The sequence below is a fragment of the Muntiacus reevesi genome, chromosome 10, assembly GCF_963930625.1.
Source record: "Muntiacus reevesi chromosome 10, mMunRee1.1, whole genome shotgun sequence".
NCBI lineage: Eukaryota > Metazoa > Chordata > Mammalia > Artiodactyla > Cervidae > Muntiacus > Muntiacus reevesi.
Window position 1 is genome coordinate 27,773,352 of NC_089258.1, and position 23,147 is coordinate 27,796,498.

General features: G+C 47.0%; 1 protein-coding gene across 7 annotated transcripts in view; it reads left to right on the forward strand.

Moving 5' to 3' along the window:
• ZNF462 (zinc finger protein 462) overlaps positions 1 to 23,147 on the forward strand; it is a 151,058-nt gene that overhangs the window by 55,616 nt on the left and 72,295 nt on the right. For 4 of the 7 annotated variants that reach the window (XM_065946671.1, XM_065946673.1, XM_065946672.1 and 1 more), the window contains exons 3-7: positions 963 to 6,574; positions 7,333 to 7,497; positions 9,082 to 9,368; positions 13,057 to 13,175; positions 18,387 to 18,578. In XM_065946671.1, coding sequence (XP_065802743.1) covers positions 963 to 6,574; positions 7,333 to 7,497; positions 9,082 to 9,368; positions 13,057 to 13,175; positions 18,387 to 18,578 — 6,375 coding nt within the window. The remainder of the gene's footprint in view (positions 1 to 962; positions 6,575 to 7,332; positions 7,498 to 9,081; positions 9,369 to 13,056; positions 13,176 to 18,386; positions 18,579 to 23,147) is intronic. The other 3 variants (XM_065946677.1, XM_065946678.1, XM_065946679.1) reach the window with 3 other exon arrangements.

Genomic DNA, 23,147 nt, shown 5'->3' on the forward strand with positions numbered 1-23,147 from the left:
GGGATGAGCCACTTTTCTGCTCCATGTTTCCAGATTCACCTGCAGGAAGCTTAGTACATCCCCATTTCCTGGAGGAGTGGCACTTCTAGTGGCCTGGGAACTTGAACTTGGCCCTGTGGAGGGCCTCAGTCACACACTCCTTGTTCTACAACTTGGTATGGATGGATATTATGACGTGGCCAATGTGAACCCTGGCCACTATGTCCTGGGGCTTTCTAAAGTCACAGCACATACCCTGTCTGGAGCCTGGATTGGGGATGGCATGCCAGTCAGGAGTGTCCCCTGGAGGGGACTGTCTTCAAGTTGCTTGGAGCAGCCTGTGCAGGTAAAGGCTGTGGACCCTACTGAGGCAGCTGTGGCCATGGTTCTCGACATGCACAGCTCCTACAGAGCTGCTTGCTCTCTGTGAGCCCTTTTTCTTTTTTATTTGTCTGCACCATGCAACTTGAGGGATCTTGGTTCCCTGACCAGAGATTGAACCTGGGCCACGGCAGGGAGAGCGCAGAGTCCTAACCCCTGTCCTGGAATTCCCCTTTGTGAGCCATTTTTGTGATTTGGGTGTCACGTTTCTCTTGCTGAGTAGCCCAGGTGATAGTCCTTTCAGCCTCCTCATGTCTCTTAGCTTCCTTTCAGTTTGGAGCATGAGGTAGTATCTTGGAAAGTTCTAGAATGAATATCGCCGTTTATGAAACTTGCACAGCTCTGTGGCACATAGATGGAGATGAGGGGAGTCTTGCGCCTAAAGCCAAGCACTGCCTTCCATCCATGAGAGGCAACATGTGTGTGTTCATTAACGCTTCGTTAATACTCTTCAGGGCCTCATCTTGAGGTGCTAGGCCTTTTGAATGTGATGTTTATTAATGAGGAATAATTGAAAAGCAAACTGGATTTGCATGATTGAGTTTCTTGATTTGCATTTGCTTCGCTCTTCTCTTCCCACTTACCTTATGCTTTCTCTTTAGGTCAAAATGCAGCCGCCTTGGGGACTGGAAGTTACTATGGCCATAGTCCAGGATATTACAGTCAGCATATTGCCCCTAATCCCAAACCAACAAACAAGTTCTTTCAATGCAAGTTCTGTGTGCGCTACTTCAGGTCAAAAAACCTCCTCATTGAACACACTAGAAAGGTCCACGGAGCTCAAGCTGAAGGGAGTTCAGCCGGACCCCCTGTTCCAGGATCCTTAAATTATAATATCATGATGCACGAGGGATTTGGAAAGGTCTTCTCTTGCCAGTTTTGCACGTACAAGTCACCAAGGAGGGCAAGAATAATTAAGCATCAGAAGATGTATCACAAAAACAATTTGAAGGAGACCACTGCTCCCCCCCCTGCCCCTGCTCCAATGCCAGACCCGGTGGTCCCACCCATGTCCCTGCAGGACCCCTGCAAGGAACTGCCAGCGGAGGTCGTGGAGCGCAGCATCTTAGAATCCATGGTCAAGCCGCTGACCAAGTCTCGAGGCAACTTTTGCTGTGAGTGGTGCAGTTATCAGACCCCCCGCCGAGAACGCTGGTGTGACCACATGATGAAGAAGCACCGCAGCATGGTCAAGATCCTGTCCAGTCTCAGGCAGCAGCAAGAAGGGACGAATGTGCCTGAGGCGCAGAACAAGAACGATCTCAGCCCCACTTCTAACTCCACCTATCTGTCCATGAATGCTGCCAGCCGGGAGTTACCCAGCACTAACGTCTCCAACTTCAGGGGCTCCATCGGCAACTCCATCATGAGACCCAATTCTTCTTCCACTTCCAAGTTTTCGCCCATGTCTTACCCTCAGATGAAGCCGAAGTCACCTCACAATTCTGGCCTTGTTAACTTGGCAGAGAGATCCCGTTACGGAATGCCCGAGATGACCAATTCTTCTGCTGACCTGGAAACTAATAGCATGCTGAATGACTCCAGTTCCGATGAAGAGTTAAATGAAATAGACAGTGAAAATGGCTTGAATGCTATGGATCACCAGACAGCAGGCATGTCTGCAGAGCAGCTGATGGGCTCAGATGGCAACAAATTATTGGAGACCAAGGGGATCCCGTTTAGAAGATTCATGAACAGGTTCCAGTGCCCCTTTTGCCCTTTCCTCACCATGCATCGACGTAGTATTTCCCGTCACATAGAAAACATCCACTTATCTGGAAAGACAGCCGTCTACAAATGTGATGAATGTCCGTTTACTTGCAAGAGCTCGTTAAAACTTGGGGCTCACAAACAGTGTCACACGGGTACCACGTCAGATTGGGATGCTGTGAATTCCCAGAGTGAAGGCATCTCCTCCTCACTGAATGAAGGTGTCATGTCTTACGAGAGCTCAAGCATCAATGGCAGGAAGTCGGGGGTCCTGTTGGATCCCTTGCAGCAGCAACAGCCGCCTCCGCCGCCGCCCCCCCCTCCACCACCTCCTCCATCACAGCCTCAGCCGCCACAGCTACAGTCGCCCCATCAGGTGCCACCCCAGCCCCAGCTGCCCCCACCGCCTCCCCCGCCGCCCGCACAAGCCCCACCCCTGCACCCCTACAAATGCACCATGTGTAATTACTCCACCACGACTCTGAAAGGGCTGCGAGTTCATCAGCAGCACAAACACTCTTTCTGCGACAACTTGCCAAAATTCGAGGGGCAGCCCTCAAGCCTGCCGTTGGACAGCGAGACAGACAGCCACCCCTCTTCCAGCAACACTGTGAAGAAAAGTCAGACCTCAATTCTTGGGTTGTCCTCCAAGAACAATTTTGTCGCCAAGGCCTCTAGGAAGCTTGCTAACGACTTTCCGCTCGACTTATCGCCCGTGAAGAAGAGGACCAGGATTGACGAGATAGCAAGCAACCTGCAGAGCAAAATTAACCAAACAAAACAGCAGGAAGATGCGGTGATCAACGTGGAGGATGACGAGGAGGAAGAAGAGGACAATGAAGTGGAGATCGAGGTGGAGCTGGACAGGGAGGAAGAGCCGCCGGAGCCCGTCCTGGAGGTGCCCACGCCCTTCTCTGCCCAGCAGATCTGGGCGAGAGAGGCCCCTGAGCCCCCGAAGGAGCCCAACTTCAGAACTGTCGCCCATGATTACAATGCCACCAATGGGGCTGAAATAGAGCTCACCCTTTCTGAAGATGAAGAGGATTATTACGGCTCCTCCACCAACATGAAAGATCACCAGGTTTCCAATACTACTCTGCTCAACACCCAGACTCCCATCTACGCAACTGAGCACAATAATGAAAATACCGACTTTAGTGACTCGGGAAGGCTTTATTATTGCAAACACTGTGACTTTAATAACAAATCTGCCCGGAGCGTCAGCACCCACTACCAGCGCATGCACCCATACATTAAGTTCAGCTTCAGGTACATCTTGGACCCCAACGATCACAGTGCAGTGTACCGGTGCCTGGAATGCTACATCGATTACACCAACTTCGAAGACCTGCAGCAGCATTACGGCGAACACCACCCAGAAGCCATGAATGTCCTCAACTTTGACCATTCGGACCTGATCTACCGGTGTCGGTTTTGTTCCTACACGAGCCCGAACGTCCGAAGCCTGATGCCACATTACCAAAGAATGCATCCCACCGTGAAGATTAACAATGCCATGATCTTTTCGAGCTACGTGGTGGAGCAGCAGGAGGGGCTAGGCACGGAATCCCAGACGCTGCGGGAGATCCTGAATTCGGCTCCGAAGAACATGGCCACGTCCACTCCCGTGGCCCGGGGTGGGGGTATGCCAGCTCCGTTCCCCAAAAACACCCCTTCTAAGACCTTTCCTCCAGAATGTGAAAATCAGAAGGACCCTTCGGTCAACACCGTGGTCGTGTACGACTGTGACGTTTGCTCCTTCGCGAGTCCGAACATGCACTCTGTGTTGGTTCATTATCAGAAGAAACACCCAGAAGAAAAGGCTTCCTACTTTAGGATCCAGAAAACCATGCGAATGGTGTCTGTGGACAGGGGCTCTGCCCTTTCTCAGTTATCATTTGAGGTGGGTGCTCCAATGTCTCCCAAAATGTCCACCATGGGTTCCCCACCCCCCCCACAACCCCCGCCACCAGACCTCAGTACTGAGCTTTACTACTGCAAACACTGTTCCTACAGCAATCGGTCAGTTGTGGGAGTCCTTGTCCACTACCAGAAAAGACACCCAGAAATAAAGGTTACTGCCAAATATATCAGACAGGCTCCTCCCACAGCTGCAATGATGAGAGGGCCGGAGGGGCCCCATGGCTCCCCCCGGTCATCCGCCCCTATGCAACAGCTCAGCCGGAGCAGCTCCGAGAGAGATGGCCCTCCCGTGGAGAATGAGATGTTTTTTTGCCAGCACTGTGATTACGGGAACCGGACGGTCAAAGGTGTCCTCATTCATTATCAGAAGAAGCACCGAGACTTCAAGGCCAACGCGGACGTGATCCGGCAGCACACGGCCACCATCCGAAGCCTCTGCGACCGCAACCAGAAGAAGCCTGCCAGCTGCGTGCTGGTCTCCCCCTCGGGTGTGGAGCGGGACAAAACAAAATTGCGAGCGCTCAAGTGTAGGCAGTGCTCGTACACCTCCCCCTACTTTTATGCCCTGAGGAAGCACATCAAGAAAGACCACCCAGCCCTGAAGGCCACGGTCACGTCCATCATGCGATGGGCATTTCTAGATGGCTTGATAGAAGCTGGCTACCACTGCGAGTGGTGCATCTATTCCCACACAGAGCCAAGTGGTTTGCTCCTACATTACCAAAGGAGGCACCCCGAGCATTACGTGGATTATACCTACATGGCCACCAAGCTCTGGGCGGGGCCAGACCCGTCCCCTCCCTCTCTCACTATGCCAGCTGAAGCCAAAACGTACAGGTGCAGAGACTGTGTTTTCGAAGCCCTCTCCATCTGGGACATCACCAATCACTACCAAGCATTCCACCCTTGGGCCATGAACGGGGACGAGTCGGTGCTGCTGGATATCATCAAGGAGAAAGATGCCGTGGAGAATCCCATGCCTTCCTCTGAAGACCTGGTGGGCCCTGTGAGTTGTGAAAACAGTCTGCCCGGCCCGCTCCCTGAGCAGGAAGCCGAATGCCCCGAGGATGCCAGGCTTTCCCCTGAAAAGACCATCCAGCTTGCCTCAGTTAACCCCGCCATCTCCTCGACCCCATACCAGTGTACCGTGTGTCAGTCTGAATATAACAACCTGCATGGCCTTCTGACCCACTATGGGAAGAAGCACCCAGGCATGAAGGTGAAGGCTGCCGACTTTGCCCAGGACATCGATATCAACCCCGGCGCCGTCTACAAATGCAGGCACTGCCCTTATATCAACACCCGCATCCACGGGGTCCTGACCCACTACCAGAAGCGACATCCGTCCATCAAGGTGACCGCCGAGGACTTCGTGCATGACGTGGAGCAGTCCACCGACATAGCCCAGAACGACGTAGAGGAAACGAGCAGGATCTTCAAGCAAGGGTACGGCGCCTACCGCTGCAAACTGTGTCCCTACACACACGGCACTTTGGAGAAACTCAAGATCCACTATGAGAAGTACCACAACCAGCCGGAATTTGATGTCTTTTCCCAGTCGCCCCCGAAGCTGCCCATGTCCCTCGAGCCGGAGATAACCACTGAAGTGAGCCCCTCCCAGGTCTCGCTGACCGAGGACGAGGTGGGAGAGGAGCCCGTGTCCACGTCTCACTTCGCTGCCTCGCACCTCGTGTCGCACACTGTGTTCCGGTGCCAGCTCTGCAAGTATTTCTGCTCCACGCGGAAGGGCATCGCCCGGCACTACCGCATCAAACACAACAACGTGCGCGCCCAGCCCGAGGGCAAGAACAACCTCTTCAAGTGTGCCCTCTGTGCCTACACCAACCCCATCCGCAAAGGGCTGGCTGCCCACTACCAGAAGCGCCACGACATCGACGCCTACTACACCCACTGCCTGGCGGCCTCCAGAACCATCAGCGACAAGCCCAACAAGGTGATCATCCCGTCACCGCCCAAGGATGACTCCCCACCACTCAGCGAAGAGCTGCGGCGCGCCGTGGAGAAGAAGAAGTGCTCTCTCTGCGCCTTCCAGTCCTTCAGCAAGAAGGGCATCGTGTCCCATTACATGAAGCGCCACCCGGGGGTCTTCCCCAAGAAGCAGCACGCCAGCAAGCTGGGGGGCTACTTCACCGCGGTCTACGCCGACGAGCACGAGAAGCCAATGCTGATGGAAGACTCGGAAGAGAGAGGCGCCTTCGAGAAAGCCGAGGTGGAAGGAAACGAAGGGCAGGACATCGAGTGGCTCCCGTTCCGCTGCATCAAGTGCTTCAAGCTGTCCTTCAGCACGGCCGAGCTGCTGAGCATGCACTACACGGACCACCATAGTCGGGACCTCAAGAGGGACTTCGTCATCCTGGGCGGCGGCCCCCGGCTGCCGGGCTCCGCTTACCAATGCAAGCATTGTGAGAGCAAACTGCAGAGCACCGCGGAGCTGACCTCGCACTTGAACATTCACAATGAGGAATTCCAGAAGCGTGCCAAACGTCAGGAGAGGAGGAAACAGCTTTTGAGCAAGCAGAAATATGCAGATGGTGCTTTTGCAGATTTCAAACAAGAGAGGGTAAGGATATGTTTTGATTTCCCTTCCCCCAGGAGGCCTCTCATCACTGGTGCCCACATGCACTTCTTCGCTGCCAGCCAAACCGCTCCGGGCTTCCTAGTGACTTAGCTTGCCAGAGAGCTCAATAAGTCAATTAAACATTTCGAGCTTGATTATCTGCCCCATTCTCTGCTCACCCTTCTCCACCGCCCCGGTCCCCCTCCCTGTGGTCCCTCCCAAGGCTCCCCAGGGGAGGGCCGGGTGGTTTTCCTGTATTATCTGAGGCCTAGTTCACGACAACCGCTCGCTCTCTTAACCAAGGCAGTTGTGGGCCATCTCTCCTGTCCTTAGTGCTTCTCAGCCATGCCTTGGTTTGCAGTGTCGGCTCCACGAACCAGACATCTCCAGGAGTAGATTTTTGTTTTTCTTTTCTTTTTGGTCAAGAAGTTCACTCATGGCATAGCTCATGCAACGTTTCACCTGCGTAGTTGAACGATGGGTTTGGAAGCCAGATAACTGGGTGGCAGTGATGATGAGGCTTCTACAACCAAGAACTTCTCTCCTCACAAGTCGTCACCTATTGGGGTTCCGGAGACTTTGCGTAGTCGGCAGCGTGCCTCGCCTCTGATGAATTCATTATGTAAAAATGCTCGCATATATCTCCCTTGGTTCTTAACCTGCTAATCTGCTGTAACGTAAAATCTAGTAAGCTGCAAGAATAAATACCGGCCATTGAGGGAGGGCTTGGAGTACTGATGGCTACCACTGTATTTTACCAGCCTTTTGGTCACTTAGAAGAGGTGCCAAAGATCAAGGAGAGGAAGGTGGTGGGCTACAAGTGTAAATTCTGTGTGGAAGTGCATCCGACGCTCCGAGCCATCTGCAACCACCTCCGCAAGCACGTCCAGTACGGCAGCGTCCCCTCCGTGTCCGCCGCCGTGAAGGTGAGCACTGGGAAGGTCTGGATGAGAAGTCTTGTGTGTGAGCTTTTCGCGTTCCTAATCCACGCCGCTGCTCAGAGCCACTCAGGATAGGGTGTCCCAGACGTGGGCATTCCTGAGTTACACTGGGATCGGTCTGGCTTGTTTTGATTTCTTTACAGGTTGGATCCTCCTCATCTTCCGTGTCTCCACCTGGTTGCGTTTCGATCTGGTTCCCTTCCACGCGGATAGTTCGGTGGAAACAGAAGATCCGGGCCTCTGGATACAGGAGGCCTTGGGTCACCTCCCTGTGCTGTGTTTGCGCTTCCAAGTGTTTCGAGCTCTTGAGAGGAGCCCTGTGGCTTCTCTCCCCATCCTCTTCTGCTCCTCCCACTGCCTGACTTCTTGTCTGTCTTTCTCATCTGGTAATGGTGCAGAGAGCCCGGGAGAATCTGTCTTTTAACTTCTTATTCTGGGTCCTCGGAGGAGCATTAAGAAATGTTAAATCTAAAACTGAAAGCCTTGAAGTCGCAGTTGGCCCTATGAATCCTTTGACCTGATTTGTCTCCCCCATCCCCTTTCCCTATATGTTGCTGATAAGCACCTCCCCTCTGCCTCCGACGTGTTATCAGGTCACCTGTTTTGAGCATCACAATCTTAAATATTAGTCACTGTTTTAATAACCAAGCCGCCATCCCTGCTTCCTAGGATATTATTAGCCACTGATCAGTTTTGAGCAGAGAAGTTAGTTCAGGGCTCTGCCCTATCTCTTTGGATACATGAATGTGTTTTTGTCATGGACCCTTCTCGATCTTGCGTCCTGTTTTGCCATCGTGGCCTGGAGGTAAAGCTTCTGCTTTTCCCATTGAAGACTGGAGCCTTCTTGCTGGCGACACAGCCGTCAGTGGTGCTGGGACAGCAGCAGCCAGGTCCTTGCCTGCCATCGTGGTGTGTCCCAGCCTTGCGTCCCTGAATCGCTCGAGGGAGACAGAGCAACTCTTTCTGTGTAATCGGTAATCCAAGGAACCACCTCGAAACACAAGCAACTTAAACCCAGGCCTCTCCTTAATTTTTTGTGTTGACTATATAGCAGCCTTCGGTCAAGGGGTGACGTCACCATCTGTGGGCTGGAGATGAGCATGGTGGCAAACAGCTGGATCTTTCAGTTTCCTTCCTCTCCTGAGGGTGTTCCAAGGCTCCTAAATGCCCAAACCATTCTGTTTTTCCTTCTTCCTGCCTTTCTTCCTTTCTCAGAGCCATAACCCTAATCTGCTTTGTACCAGTTTCAGTAGGGTCCCAATTAGAATTTTCTCTGTAAGATGAGAGATAAGGGAGTGAACTATCTTCAAAAGTGGAAGAGCCCGTCCCTCACATTTCTCAGACAGTAGCAGCCTATGCCCAGATGGTGCCCTCCTATCACCACCACTGCATGAGGATGGCATTTGGGTGTGCCCTTCCTCTAGGGGGAGCCAGAGAGGCAGGGGAGGACGCCTTAACAGGAAATGCTGATGAGTTTGGGAGAATGAAGGGAGAGGAGGAGAGCTGGGGGCAATGATGATGGATATTTATTTTGTTGGTGGGGCATGTGTGTGTGTGTGGTTCTCTTAGCAGGAGGCTGAAGACCCTTCCCACTTGTTCCTGGATGGACTGGAAGCAGCCAAAGATGCCCCTGGCGCCCTGGTGGACCGGGTGGATGGTGAACACTGCTTGCTTGATGGAATGTTGGAGGATGAGACCCGGCCGGGGGGATACCATTGTAGTCAATGTGACAGAGTCCTGATGTCCATGCAGGGGCTGCGTTCTCACGAGAGGAGCCATCTGGCCCTGGCCATGTTTACCCGCGAGGACAAGTACAGCTGCCAGTATTGCTCCTTTGTTTCCGCTTTCAGGCACAAGTAAGTGCTCATCGACGGCCCCCGAGGTACCTGGGGAGGGCCGTGGCGGGCCCGAGCGGCTGCAGGAGTCTCAAGACCCCTCTCCTGGCTCACGCCCGCTGTTGAGCTGGCTGTGTTACCTTGGGCCTCAGTCACCCCATCTGTCAAATGGGGCTGAGAACAGGAGACTGGTCGCTTGATACCAGACTTGGCAAAATCAAGCGTTTTTTAAAAAACTAGAGTATAGTTAATTTACAAGTTTGTGTTAGTTTCAAGTATATAGCAAAATGATTCAGTTACACACACACACACACACACACACACACACACACACACACACACAAATATGTACACATTCTTTTTCAGATTCTTTTCCAGGTTAGGTTATTATTAATATAAGATATTGAGTATAGTTCCTTGTGCTATACAATAGGCCCTTGTTTACATATTTTATATATAATAGTGTGTACTTGTTAATCTCTCTTTCCCCCCCCCCCCCCACCTATCCCCTTTGGTAACCATGTGTTTGCTTTCTGTGCCCATGAATCTATTTCTGTTTTGTAAGTACATTCATTTATATCTTTTTTTTAATACTCCACATATGAGTAATATCATATGATGTTTTTGTCTGACTTACTTCACTTAGTATGATCATCTCTAGTTGCATCCATGGTGCTGCCAATGTCTCTTTTATGACTGAGTAACAGTCCATTGTATGCATATGCCACATTTTCTTTATTCATTTATCTAACAATGGAAATCTAGGTTGCTTCCGTGTCTTGGCTGTTGTGAATAGTGCTGTTGTGATCATTGAGGTGCATGTATCTTTTCTAATCGGAGTTTTCTAAATTGGGCATTTTAAAAAAATGACGGTTTTGGAGGAATTGCTATGATCTACACCAGGAAAGATCAGAGAGTACATGAGTTTACTGGTACATCTGTCAAACATTCATCCAGAGCCTAGTCATCATATGAGGAAGTAAGTTTCCATTTGGGAAATTTAAGTGGCTAAGGAGGTGAAATTAGGACTGTTAACCCATGTGACCAAAGAGTCATTGCTTGGCATTTAAAAAAAAAAAGACCTAGAACGGTAAAAAAGTTTATCTTTGCTGGAGAGATGTTTGGAATGTAGGGGGGTTGGCAGAGGGAACTTTCCACTACTTGGCACAGCTTTGAAATTGCACATTGGGTTTTTGTGTGAAGCCGTTCAGAGTGATGGGAAGAGGGATGGTTCTGAGATGCAAGAACTTTTTGTTGCCTTTCTCTCACAACTGTATGAGCGAGAAATAGTCAATAACATGTTCTACAGTCTTGGATGAAGGTGGCTGATTGTGAGGCTGACATGCTGTTTATTTTTATCGTAATTGAAAATAAATGATGGGCTGTTTGCTTCTTCAAAAAGATAAAGTGCTAGTTAGTGGTTGTTGAAAGGCAAGAAGAGGCGATGCTTCTACCGAGGTTAGGGAGGGTTGCAATGGCTTTTATGATTATACAGGACCTAGTATCTAATCTTCGTCATCAGATTCATGCTTTGGCCTCAAGCTAGTGTAGTTCTCACCTGTTCAATAAATGTTTGTTGGACAGCGACTCTTTTCTGACACACAGAACCTCAGTAAGTTGTGAATAAATGAATATGCTCTGTTGTAAATGCTTTGGGGGGAATATAAACATGAATAGGACATGGTTGGTGGTCTAAAGGAACTCAGGGTCTAGTTGAGTTATAAGTAAAGGAAGCATACAAATGACTTGGCAAAATAATGCACATGTCTTTAAAAAATGTATCAATAAAATGCTACAAAGTTTCAAAGAAGAGAGATGGTACATCCACTTTTGAAGAATCAGGATTTTATGGAACCAGGGAGTTTTTGAGTCAAGTCTTCAAGTAGGAAGGTAGGACTTGAAGAGTTTGGAAAGAACATATAGTGTGAAAGAAAGATGAGAGACGAGGGTCCTGAGGAAGAAGGTGATGCTCAGAGGCACTCAGCTGGTGGTCCTATTGGACTTTTTGGGGTGGCGGGGCACAAGATATGTGGGATCTTAGTTCTCTGGCCAGGGATCAAACCCATGCCTCCTGCAGTGGAAGCATGGAGTCTTAACCACTGGATTGCCAGGGAAGTCCTTGGTTGGACTAATTTTTAAGTGCTATAGTAGAAGGTAAAGTCTGAATACTTGAGACCCTATTTGGGGTCTTTGAATGGGGAATGCATGCTTTGTAATTTATGTTACTGGTGAAAGGAAGACTGTAATGAGTAGACATCTTAATCACTGACATTTGTCAAGCCTCACTGTGTGCCAGGCATTGTGCTACGTACCTTCAAGCATTATCTCTTTATTCTCAGAACAGCCCTATGAAGTATGGTCCCATTATTATCTCCATTTATGGATAAAGAGAAGTCAGGCCTTTTAACGTAGAGAAGTTGTGTAACTTGCCCAAGGCCACTCGGCTTATGAGTAATAGCTGGTGTTTGATCCCAGGCAGTCTGACTGCATCGCTTGAGCTTTTGAGTTGGGGGGAAAAAATGGGGGAGACCAAGTAGGAGCCTCATGATAGATAGCTGAGCCAACGGGTTAGAATGGAACTTTGGAAACAGTTAAGGGAAGGACGATCTTCATGGCTTGGAAAAATTGACTTCTTGGAGGGGAGACTGGACAGAGTACAGTGCAAATGACATGGAGGTTTCCAGTCTAGTTGACTGGCAGCATGGAAGTGCTCTTTCTAAAAACAAGGAAATGGAGAGAATTTGTTTTGGATTAAAAAAAAAACAAAAAACTGACTCTTTTGTTTCGGGTTGGTTGAGTTTAAGATAGCTGAAGGACGTCCAGAAGGAGGTGTCCTAAGGCAATGGAAAGTGCTGCTTGGGAGCTTGGGAGAACATTATATATTTAAATACTAAGAAGTACCATTCCCATATGAGTCATTTAGAATGGAATCTAGTTCTCTGGGGCATTGATACAAATTAGAACATCTTCCCACACCTTGTTTGGTAGATTTATTATTTTTTTAACAGTAGTAATTATTATGAAATACTGGGAGTTCATTATAATAATTTCTGTATAAGTTGCTTCTGAAAGACTGGTATACAGCAAACATGGTTTTATCAGAAGGCAAGGCCAGCCTTTGGATCATACAGCTTCCCGTAAACATGCCTGCTCTGGGCCTCCATATTTATAAAGACTGTGGAAACAGACAGCCCACCGCAGATAGTTCAGCCACTTTGAAAGCTCCCTGCCCTACACAGGTGTTCATGGTGGAATTAAGATTTAAGAAGAAAGTCAGCCCTTTTTACATACAAAGTTTCTCTAAATCTCATTTTGTGGGGGAAGATGGGGAATAAGTTCAAGACCTCTTTGATAGACACTCCTCACTGACTTTGCAGAAAACTTTAATTTGTCCGTATTTTACCTTTTGTTTTTGGATGTCCTCTTCTACTTTGCAATGCTTTAGAGAAGGGAAAATAAGTCTACCAAGACCTGTTTCCATTGCCATGTCTCTCAATCCAAAAACATTTTTGATTTCTTCCTTCCTTTAGCTTCCCCAGTTCTTGCCAATCTTTTTTTTCCGGTTAAGTGCCATCCATCCTTGGAAAGTAACAAAATTATTTTGAACAGCTTAGAAATGGGATTTCTGGAAAATGGCAATGAGACAATGTTGGATGCTGTTTTTAATCCTGTCATTTCCTTTTTTTTTTTTTTTCTCTTCTACATCCAGTTTGGATCGCCATATGCAAACCCACCACGGACACCATAAACCATTCCGATGCAAACTCTGCTCCTTCAAGTCCTCCTACAACAGCCGGCTGAAGACACACATCCTCAAAGCTCATGCTGGTGAGTTGTTGTTCTTTGTACACTAGTTGTCTGAATTTGAAATCCAGTGGTCTTTACTGAGTGAAATTTTAAGTCTCTTGCTCCATACACATGAGAAAAAGTTTTCTTTGAAATCGTCATGAATTCAGTTTTATCTCAATCTAATAAAGAAAAATTAAAGAATGGCCCCAAAGGCAAAATAATACCAAGCTCCATGTCACCCATGTCATAGTTGGTTCATTCAAATAATATGTATCCACTAACAGATTTTTGCTACTCATGGGTTCTGTTTTTTTAAGAGAAATATCTAAATTACATAGACTTTCTAATGGAAGTGCAAGAATTGGTACATCTACTAAAAGTAATTTCCTACTAAAATAAAGTTATAATCTTAGAAATGTTGAAAGGGGCAGAGAGAAATCAGGATATCTGAGATTTCTCCTGAGATGCCCTTAGATGCATTTCCAAGTCCCAGATAAGAAGAGACCTTGGTCCTGAGTGTCCAGGAGCTGTGCTGATCTCTGTTACCCTGTCTTCTCATCAGGCTGGTCTCATGAACATCCCTTAACGACTAGGCTCTTCCCTAAGAAGATGTGATAGTCATCATCTCATTTAATCCTCAAAACAGCCCTAAAGGGTGGATGCTGTTGTCACTCTTCACTCTTCAGGTGAAGCTACAGAGATTTAAAATTAAGTGTCCTGCTCATGGCCACCCTTGTGACTCAGATGGTAAAGAATCCACCTGCAATGCAGGAGCCCTGGGTTTGATCCCTGGGTCAGGAAGATTCCCTGGAGAAGGGAATGGTTAGCCACTCCAGTATTCTTGCCTGGAGAATTCCACAGACAGAGGAACCTGGCGGGCTATACAGTCCATGGGGTCACAAGAGTTGGACACGACTGAGCGACTGACACGCAACACTTTCTCAGCCACAGAGCCCATTCACTGAGAATCTGACTCCAGAACAAAACCCAAACATCCTTGCACTCACATGTTGCTACCTCTCTCTGTTTTGCTCTTCTCTACTTGGTGTATGATGGAGATGCCTACAGATAGCTAATCAGAACTCGGCCGAGAGAGGAAAGAGGCCTGAGTAGGAAAGGCAGTTTCGGGGGAGCCTGGGGGCATTTCCCATGATTCCTCAGTCCTCTGAGAAGCCCAGCTGCACCGCCGCCTCTGGTGCCCTCTCAGAGGTGTCCACAGCCCTTGAGGAACTTGCTTCAAACGCAGAGGGAAGTTGGGGAAACAGACAACTTTAGAATAGCTACTGATACTATCAGAGATTCTTCTAGAGATCAAGTCTCCTCCAGGAGTTTCCTCAGCTAAGGTATTTAGAATACTAGTTGAATTCTGGTTTATTTTTTACTTTTTTATTGGTGTATAATTGCATTATAGTGTTGCGTTAGTTTCTGCTATACAATGAAGTGAATCAGCCCCATATAAACATTGTATCTCTTCCCTTTTGAACCTCCCTTCCACCCCTCCCCACCATGAATTCTAGCTTTAAATTTTTCAATCAGCTAGAACTTTTCTGCCTCCTTTATTAACTTCCATTGTATGGTTATGAAAACTGCCCAGAACACAAGACCTTCACTTTGGTCATCTCTTCATCCCCTGTGGTGGAGAAGGCAATGGCACCCCACTCCAGTCCTCTTGCCTGGAAAATCCCATGGACAGAGGAGCCTGGTGGGCTGCAGTCCATGGGGTCGCTAAGAATCGGACACGACTGAGTGAGTTCACTTTTACTTTTCACTTTCACGCATTGGAGAAGGAAATGGCAACCCACTCCAGTGTTCTTGCCTGGAGAATTCCAGGGACGGGGGAGCCTGGCGGGCTGCCGTCTCTGGGGTCGCACAGTCGGAGACGACTGAAGGGACTTAGCAGCAGCAGCAGCATCCCTTGTGGAAATAAGACCATCTCTTTGTTATTTCCTGAATGTTGAGTTCTGTTGAACTGTCTTAATGGAGTAAAACTACTGAAGCTTTAAGTTCACAGCAGGTGGCGGGGTGCGGGGTGGGGGGGGTGGTCGGCAGATTAGCTGTATAGGCTCTTTTCTGTTAGTATTTTTAAATCTCCCAGAACATTTTACTAAAGTCCAAGGAGTAAGAGGTTTTGGGGATCAAGCCACTCTTTTCTAACTGGTGTATATTGTAAATCATTCAGCTGGGACACCATCCTCAGAAGTTTTTCCTATAGATCTCAGCCTGGTCAAAAACACTTTACCAGTGGGAGTTGGGTAAGTGATTTGGCCTGTGGGAAGGACTTTAAAATAAAGTGCCACAAGCTGCACACTGACTCTAGGGCATTGAGCTGAAGCATATATTCTTGGAGCTGACCAAGCAGCCTGGCCTTCTGTGCTCACTGGTTGGCAAGAAGAAAGTGTCCAGAGAGAGTGGAAGCAATGTTATCTAGTCCTCTGCACACCTTGGACGTCTTGGTATCTTGCAATCTTGGTATCTATGACATGGCTTAAGTCAAATCATTTTCCAAAAAGACTCTTGACTTGTCTTGTTCTGCTCAATAGAGTATTTTATTTTAAAGGGCAAAAAGTAGTATGTACTAACCATTAACTAACCTGGTTTGGAATTCTCTCTCAAGTTATGCCACTTATGACCACCCACCAGGGTTCACGTAGCCATCTTTGCACTGAAAAATCAAGAAGTGAAATAAGAAGAGCAGTAGTATATAAAATGACATATATGCGTATTATTTAATTGTTTATTAAAGTGTTTATTTATTTGGCGGTACCTGGTCTTAGTTGCAGCATGAGGGATCTTTAGTTGCAGCATGTGGGATCTAGTTCTCTGACCAGTGATCAAACTTGGGCCCCACCAGGGAGGTCCCTGTATTTATTATGTTAGTAAATATCATTGTTCATGCCCAGCATTATCCTGTAGCTCCCAGGTCATGGTTTGAGGAGCGTGGAATTGACTGATTTCTTGTTTGGGTCCTCTGACTTCTTTGAGCTTCCCTTCTGCTCTGGGCAGAATGCATGTTGCATCATTCAAGGATTTGTGTGGGTCTCTTCAAGGCTTTCTTGGAAATGCACGCTGTGGGGGTCATCAGTTGTAAAAAGGAGGCTGAATGCAGGACTTTGGATGCTGGCCTTGCCTCACATGAAACCACTTAGTAATTTTCCACTTAGTAATTAGGTGGCAGGAAGGTAACCATCACAACAGGGTAAAAGCAAGGATGGAGGTTTACTTGCTCTTCCTTGCTTTGCTATGGTGAGCATTTGTCTGTAGCACATCATTAACATCGTCCTCAGTTCACATTCACTGGTCCTCTCCTCTGGATTTTACATTTTACCTAAAAATAAATTTAAAAAATACATGTTCGTTAGAGAAAATTTCAAAATTAAAGAAGAAATGCAGTAGCCATTCACAACCTTATTATCTAAAGACCACTGTTATTAATATTTGATAATATTTCCTTTCAACCATTTCCTCTGTAATATTTTCTCCTAGTTGTGATTATAATTTAATGTATTATGCCTTTCTATTTATTTTTCTGAGTATCAGAAGTTTATTTTCCTATGTATGACCAACTCTTTAAGAATTTATTTTAATGAATAGTAATTTATCAAGAAGATATACCCACATTTACTTAATCATTTCCCTGGGGTTGGAGACTTAGATTATTTCATCCCTTTTTTAATCATAAATAATATATATTTCTAAATAGAGATTTCTAAGTACTAAAGGATATTTCCTTAATATAAACTCTCAGAAGTGGAATTACTGAATTTCGGGCCTGAGCTTTCTAAACTTACTGTTGTTAAAAGCAAAATTGCTTTCTGAGTTGATTGTACCAGTGTTTGTCTGTCCAATGAGGTATGCATGCCCATTTTACACCCTGCAGTTCATTTAAAAGCTGGCTTAGGGCAAAAGTAAATCATACTCTCATTTAACTTGATCATAGTGATCTGTGCTATATTTCAGTGGTATAAAAACAGTTAAAAGGAAAGTACTTTTAGAAAGCAAACTTATGGTTACCAAGGAAAGAGGGGGGATAAATTGGAGATTGGGATTGACATATATATGCTACATATAAGAACCTCCTGGTGTTTATCACAGGGAACTCTACTCAGTACTCTGTAATGACCTTTGTGGGAAAAGAATCTATCAAAGAGTAGATATATGTATAACTGATTCACTTTGCTGTACAACAGAAATGCAACATTGTAAATTAACTATATTCCAATTAAAATTATTTTGAATAAAACAAAAATACTTATTTCTACTTAGGGAAGTGAAAGTTGCTCAGTTGTGTCTGACTCTTTGCAACCCCAAGGACTGTACAGTCCATGGAATTCTCTAGGCCAGAATACTGGAGTGGGTAGCATTTCCTTTCTCCAGGGGATCTTCCCAACCCAGGGATCGAACCCAGATTTCCCTTATTACAGGTAGATTCTTGACCAGTTGAGCCACAAGGGAAGCCCAAGAATATTGAAGTGGGTAGCCTATCCCTTTTCTAGTGGGTCTTCCTGACCCAGGAATCAAACCGGGGTCTCCTGCATGGCAGGTGGATTCTTCACCAACTGAGCTATTTCTATTTAAATGCCCTTTATATTGAAAATATAAAATATTTATTTTATAAAAATATAAAATTTAGAATTTAAAAATATGTGAGCTACACACACATGCACACATTTTTATATATGTATACACTTCTGTCATTTAAGAAATCACTTTGACCCATTTCTGTACTGTTGATCAGATAGGGAAATAGAGTTTTGTTCTCAAGTTTGTGAACAGGTCCAAAGAAAACCCCACATATAGAGTCATCAAGGAAGTGAGTTACGAGGATGGCACAATAGTTTGCACCGAGTGACTTGGTGCTGGGAAAGCCACCCATCAACCCTTGGAATGAGAATGAAGTGTATTATTTTCTGTGGATGATGCAGAGACTGAAATGAAAACAGACACAGTCATTTCTGTTATACAGACAGAGGGAGAGAGATGGGAAGACTTTCTGAGGGAGCTAGCTAGACATGTGATTTCAGGCCCTGCTGGGGAATCCGTTGTAGGCTCCTTCCCGTAAACTGAGCATGGGGTGAAGAGGGACCAGGTCACTTGATGCTGGAGGGGTGGGGGGACGGTGTTGCCGAGGGGCTGGTCTGAGGGTGTTCTCAGAGCAGGCAGCTTGAGGCGCGCTCTCTGAGTGAACTAACCGTTATTTCCTCCCATCTCCCCCCCCCCTCCTCCTCCGGCGCCCCCACTGTCTTCCCCCAGGCGAGCACGCCTACAAGTGTTCGTGGTGCTCCTTTTCCACCATGACAATCAGCCAGCTGAAGGAACACTCCCTCAAGGGCCACGGAAAAGCCCTGACCCTCCCCAGGCCGCGGATTGTCAGCCTGCTCTCCTCGCACGCCCACCACGCCTCCCCCAAAGCCACCCCGGCCGAAGAAGTGGAAGATTCCAATGGTAACACCGGGCTCCGACGCGGGCAGCCACCGTTGGGGCGGGGTGGGCGGCGGTTAACAGCCAGGCCTTCTTTTTAGAAGAAAATCGTATGTGAAAACCTGATGGTTCAGGTGAAGGAAGAAACGTGAAAAGGTTGGAACAGTGTAGACCGAGGTGGAGGGCGAAGTGAATTCGGTGAGCATCTCTGGTTCCGAGACAAGACGTGTCTGCACGGATGTGTGTGCCGCTTGCGGAAAGCGCGCGTGTGCGCTGGGCTCGTGTTGAGCTCCTCCGCGGTGGCTGAGCGCAGGACCGTGAGGAATACAGTCGTGTTCCTTCGTTTACTTATTGGTGTGTGTGCTGTGAAGTGTTTGGGGGTACCAGATGTATATGTTAACACAATTCAGAGCGGGAATGGAAAGGGTGAATGGTGGGGATGTGTCATTTGGGAGTCACCTTGTGATTTTTCTTTTAATTTTTTATGGCTGAAGACTGATGAGGAAGCATCAGTTGAAGGGAGGGAGTAACTGCCACTTCCGGAGCTTCAGGCTACATCCGGGAAGCCCTGGAGGGAGTCTCCTCATTGGTGGTGTAATCAAAGATGTACGCCAGAGAGAATGAGAGCGAGATGGCCCGTGTGGCAGAGCCCAGCAAAGCATGGTTGGTTTTGATCAGCCCAAGAAACGCAGTGGTGTTAATTGCCCACCTCAGATGACTGCAGAGCCACATGCTTAGGAGAGGAAGAAGTCTGTAGATTCTTGTAGAGGTAGGAAAGCTAGGAGCTGCTCTCTCCCCTGACCTGGTGTTGAATGCCTTCTTCAGCATCTCTGGTAACCGGTTATCTACCGCCAGCCTGAAACCTTCCCAGGTCAGGGAACGGACTGTTTCCCAAGCAAGGTCTGTCGTTACGTCCTTGGTAGGAGCTTAGTGGGCTGGCAAGAAAGTTCATGGGCTCTTCGGAACAAAGGCTTGGCTTTGAGTCTTACTTCTCTCAATGCCTGTTGTGTTTTCCTGGGCAATCTTAGCTTCCTACACTCAAAGGTCAAATTGGATGATGATACCTACCCCTTGATGGCCTTGAGAGATTAATGAGAAAAGATATACATTTAATAAATGGTCATTTTATGCAGCAGTTTACATCCTTGGATTGCAGGCCGAAGCATGAATTTGGGGTTATGTTTAATGTAAGGGTTTAAAAAGATAGACTTCTTAGGTTACCTGAAGATCTGACAGCCCCAGCATGTCCACGTGGTCTGACTATCTGATTAGCAAAAGAGTAAGTGATGAACCTTCATTCACAAGGTCTGAGCAGAGAAAGCTGGGAGGAAAAGGAAAGGTAAGTTCTGGGACTAAAAGTTCCCTTTGTTGAGTTGCAGAATTTAGTGGCCTTTTCTTTGCCAATCAGTAAACACCAGGTTAAACATAGTAGCTCCTTGCTGGTATTCCTGTCTTGAAGGACTTCTGTTTAACAGTGAAGGCTTGTTATTACGATGGTGGCTCGTAATGAAGTGAGCACACATCTCTTCTGCTGATGTGTGGCAGTTAAGCCTGTGTTGTTTGTTGTTGTTTTCCAGGAAAACTTGGAGTCTCAAAGCTAAGGGCGGCGGGGTTGGGAGACAGGGGCAGGGAACACATGTGAAACACTACAGAAAATGTCCCCTTTGCACCTTGAGCTTCTGTTCCTTGGAAGATATTGGTATATTGCAACAAAGGGAAAAACAGAGTTAAAACTCTGTTAAAAAAAAGTTTTTAACTCTGTTAAAAACTCTGTACATTGTAAGGTCTTCACATGATAACAAGCATTCACATGATTGTTAATGAGTTGCTTTTATCTGGAATGGAAGCTATGTTTATGGAGCCATTTGGGTGAAATGGGGCTTCCCTGGTGACTCAGGTGGTAAAGAATCTGTCTGTAATGTGGGAGATCTGGGTTCAATCCCTGGGTTGAGAAGATGCCCTGAAAAAAGGAAAAGCTATCCACTCCAGTATTCTTGCCTGGAGAATTCCATGGACTTTGGAGCCTGACAAAGAGTCAGACATGACTAAGCAACTAACACTTTCACACTTGGGTCAAATAGATCTATCCAAGCACCATTCCTAGCAAAGGCTTTTCCTGGCACATTTGTCTCCATGTTTTACCTTCTTTTCCCTTTGTCCTCCTCCCTTGGAAGGTGGGTCTTAGTCCCCAGCACATGGACGTCCTGCAGACCACTCAGTGCATGGCTCACCTTCCTCTGTGAGCGTGCTGGCTAAGTCACTTCAGTCGTGTCTGACTCTTTGTGACCCCATGGACTGTAGCCCACCAGGCTCCTTTGTCCATTGGATTCTTCAGGCAAGAGTACTGGAATGGGTTGCCATGCCTCCTCAGGGGATCTTCCCAACTCAGGGATCAAACCCGTGTCTCATTATGTTTCCTGCATTGGCAGGCAGGTTCTTTATCACTAGTGCCACCTGGGAAGCCCTACCTTCCTCTACACAGGCTAAAAAAGAGTCAAGTTCAGTCAACTTCTGAGCCTGTACTCTCTGCCAGGAGCTGTGTGATGCACAGAAGAATCATAAATTAATACGGTGCCATTCTGACTGCCCAGTTCAGAATCAAATGTTTAGAAGATGTTATCAGCATGGTGTTGAACTAACCGCAGCTCTTAGCCTGAAGTCTCACCTTTTTCAGGGGTGATTTCTGATTCTTGGAAGTCAGACAAGGTTAGGACCTTGGGAGAAGGGTGGTTGCAGAAACATGATGAAATTATATTGACTAACTCTCTGTGTAACACAGGTAGTCTATTAGCCACAGGGAGATAAGTTGCAGTATTTAAAAGTGTTTTTCTCTTTCTATAGAAGAAAGGGTAATGAATGTGAACACTCTGGGTGGCCACTCTAGTGAGGCTTACCCAGAACTCATTGGATCTGTGCTGATTTCAATGTATGTAAATAATCTGGATCAGTGGGTCAGGAGTGATTGTTTAAGTGGGATGAACCTAAAGGTTTAAGGTGGGGTAAACAGAAAAAAAGGTTTCAAATGGGCTCTTCTCATGAATAGATAATATGGAAAGAAAAATTAGCAGTTTGTCCATTCAATCAGTATTTTCTTGAATCCTTTCTGTGTAGGTGTTATGTGATTCAAAATGCCCAAGAATGATAGAAGAGGTTGAAAATGGACAGGCTATTTGCTGGGGAACCAATTGATGGATTCCTAGAAATGGTTACATCTGGGGGACGAAAAACAGCTGTGGGGCTAGACAGTAGCCTGTAAATCACGCCTTGAATGGTGTTTGAAACTCGCATGTGAAATTCAATTGCACATTTTAATAGGGAGAAGCTGCGGGGCCGCTGGCTCTCAGTTAAGGTTTCCCACACTGCAGATGCCAGGTCGCTCTGAACACAAGAACCAAAAATGTGTTGCAGGCCTGGGGGGAGTAGAGATCCATAAAACCAGGGAAATCACCAGTGTGTCCTTGGCTTTCTGATCCTCTAGTGAGACATGTGAATAAAATGACTTGACATGCTCGCTGCTGTTTGCAGTGGTCAAATGTTTGCCATCTTGAGAATGAGCCAGTCTTTTCCAGCAGAAGGAAACTGGCTGAACACGAAGGTTCTTCCTAAGTTGCTTTGCCTCCCAATTCAGAGGGGAGCCCTACAAGGGAGAGAAGGGAGCCCTCCAAGAGAGCGAGGGAAGCCAAGAAGGCAGATGGGAGAAGGTGGGGTATGGGGGAGGGGGGCTGATTTCATTCCCACTGCCTGGCCGCACACTTGCTCTGGACATAAACAGAACTCTTAGACTCTGGGATGTCAGTCTTGACATGTCTCACCAGCATGTGGTCTCTGTGTATTCTCCATGATCTGTGGTTGGAAAGAAAAGCAGTGCTGATTCTGTGTGTAAGATAATGGGAAATGACACATAATTGCTATTCTAAACAATGCATTAAGTTGAAATCATAAGGTTGTCAACAAGAGGAAGTGTTCTGCTGTGTTTGTGTTTACTGGGTTCCTTCTGCCATATAAAATAGAGGACTGGGTTGTATTAGGCTTTTTCTTAGACTGCTTTCAGTATAGAAAAACACACATACCCGTATACATATGAAACAAGAGAGAAACTTAGAACAGTGTAGTTTCATGACGAGATTTGTTTAGGTCTGAGGAGTTCCCCGGGGTCTGGGTGGTGGATACATACTTTGAAATTCAGCTCTATCCTTTGTAAGAGGTCAGGCCAATGGTGACATTTCATCGTTTTCTTCCATTCAGTTTCTTCGCTCTGTCCAGTTATGCTGCACAGAATGGCCTGCTTTAGGAAGCAGCTACTGTGGTGCGCTTAAAACAAAAATCAGACCCTAAGACCATGTGCAAAATACATAAGGTATATGTGAATTAAGATAGTTTTTTAACCTGTGCCCTAATGGAAACTTAGGGAAAACACCCAGAACTTTTGGCCATGAAAACCTTCTCCTTGTAAGACAGATCTCCATATAGCCCACCCAACAAGAGACATCTTGGCTAGTATGAATTGGTAGCAAACCATAAGAAGCTTCGTGATTTATTTATTTATTTTTTTGTATAAAGTGAAGGGTTTTCTGTTACAACTTTTCAGTTGGC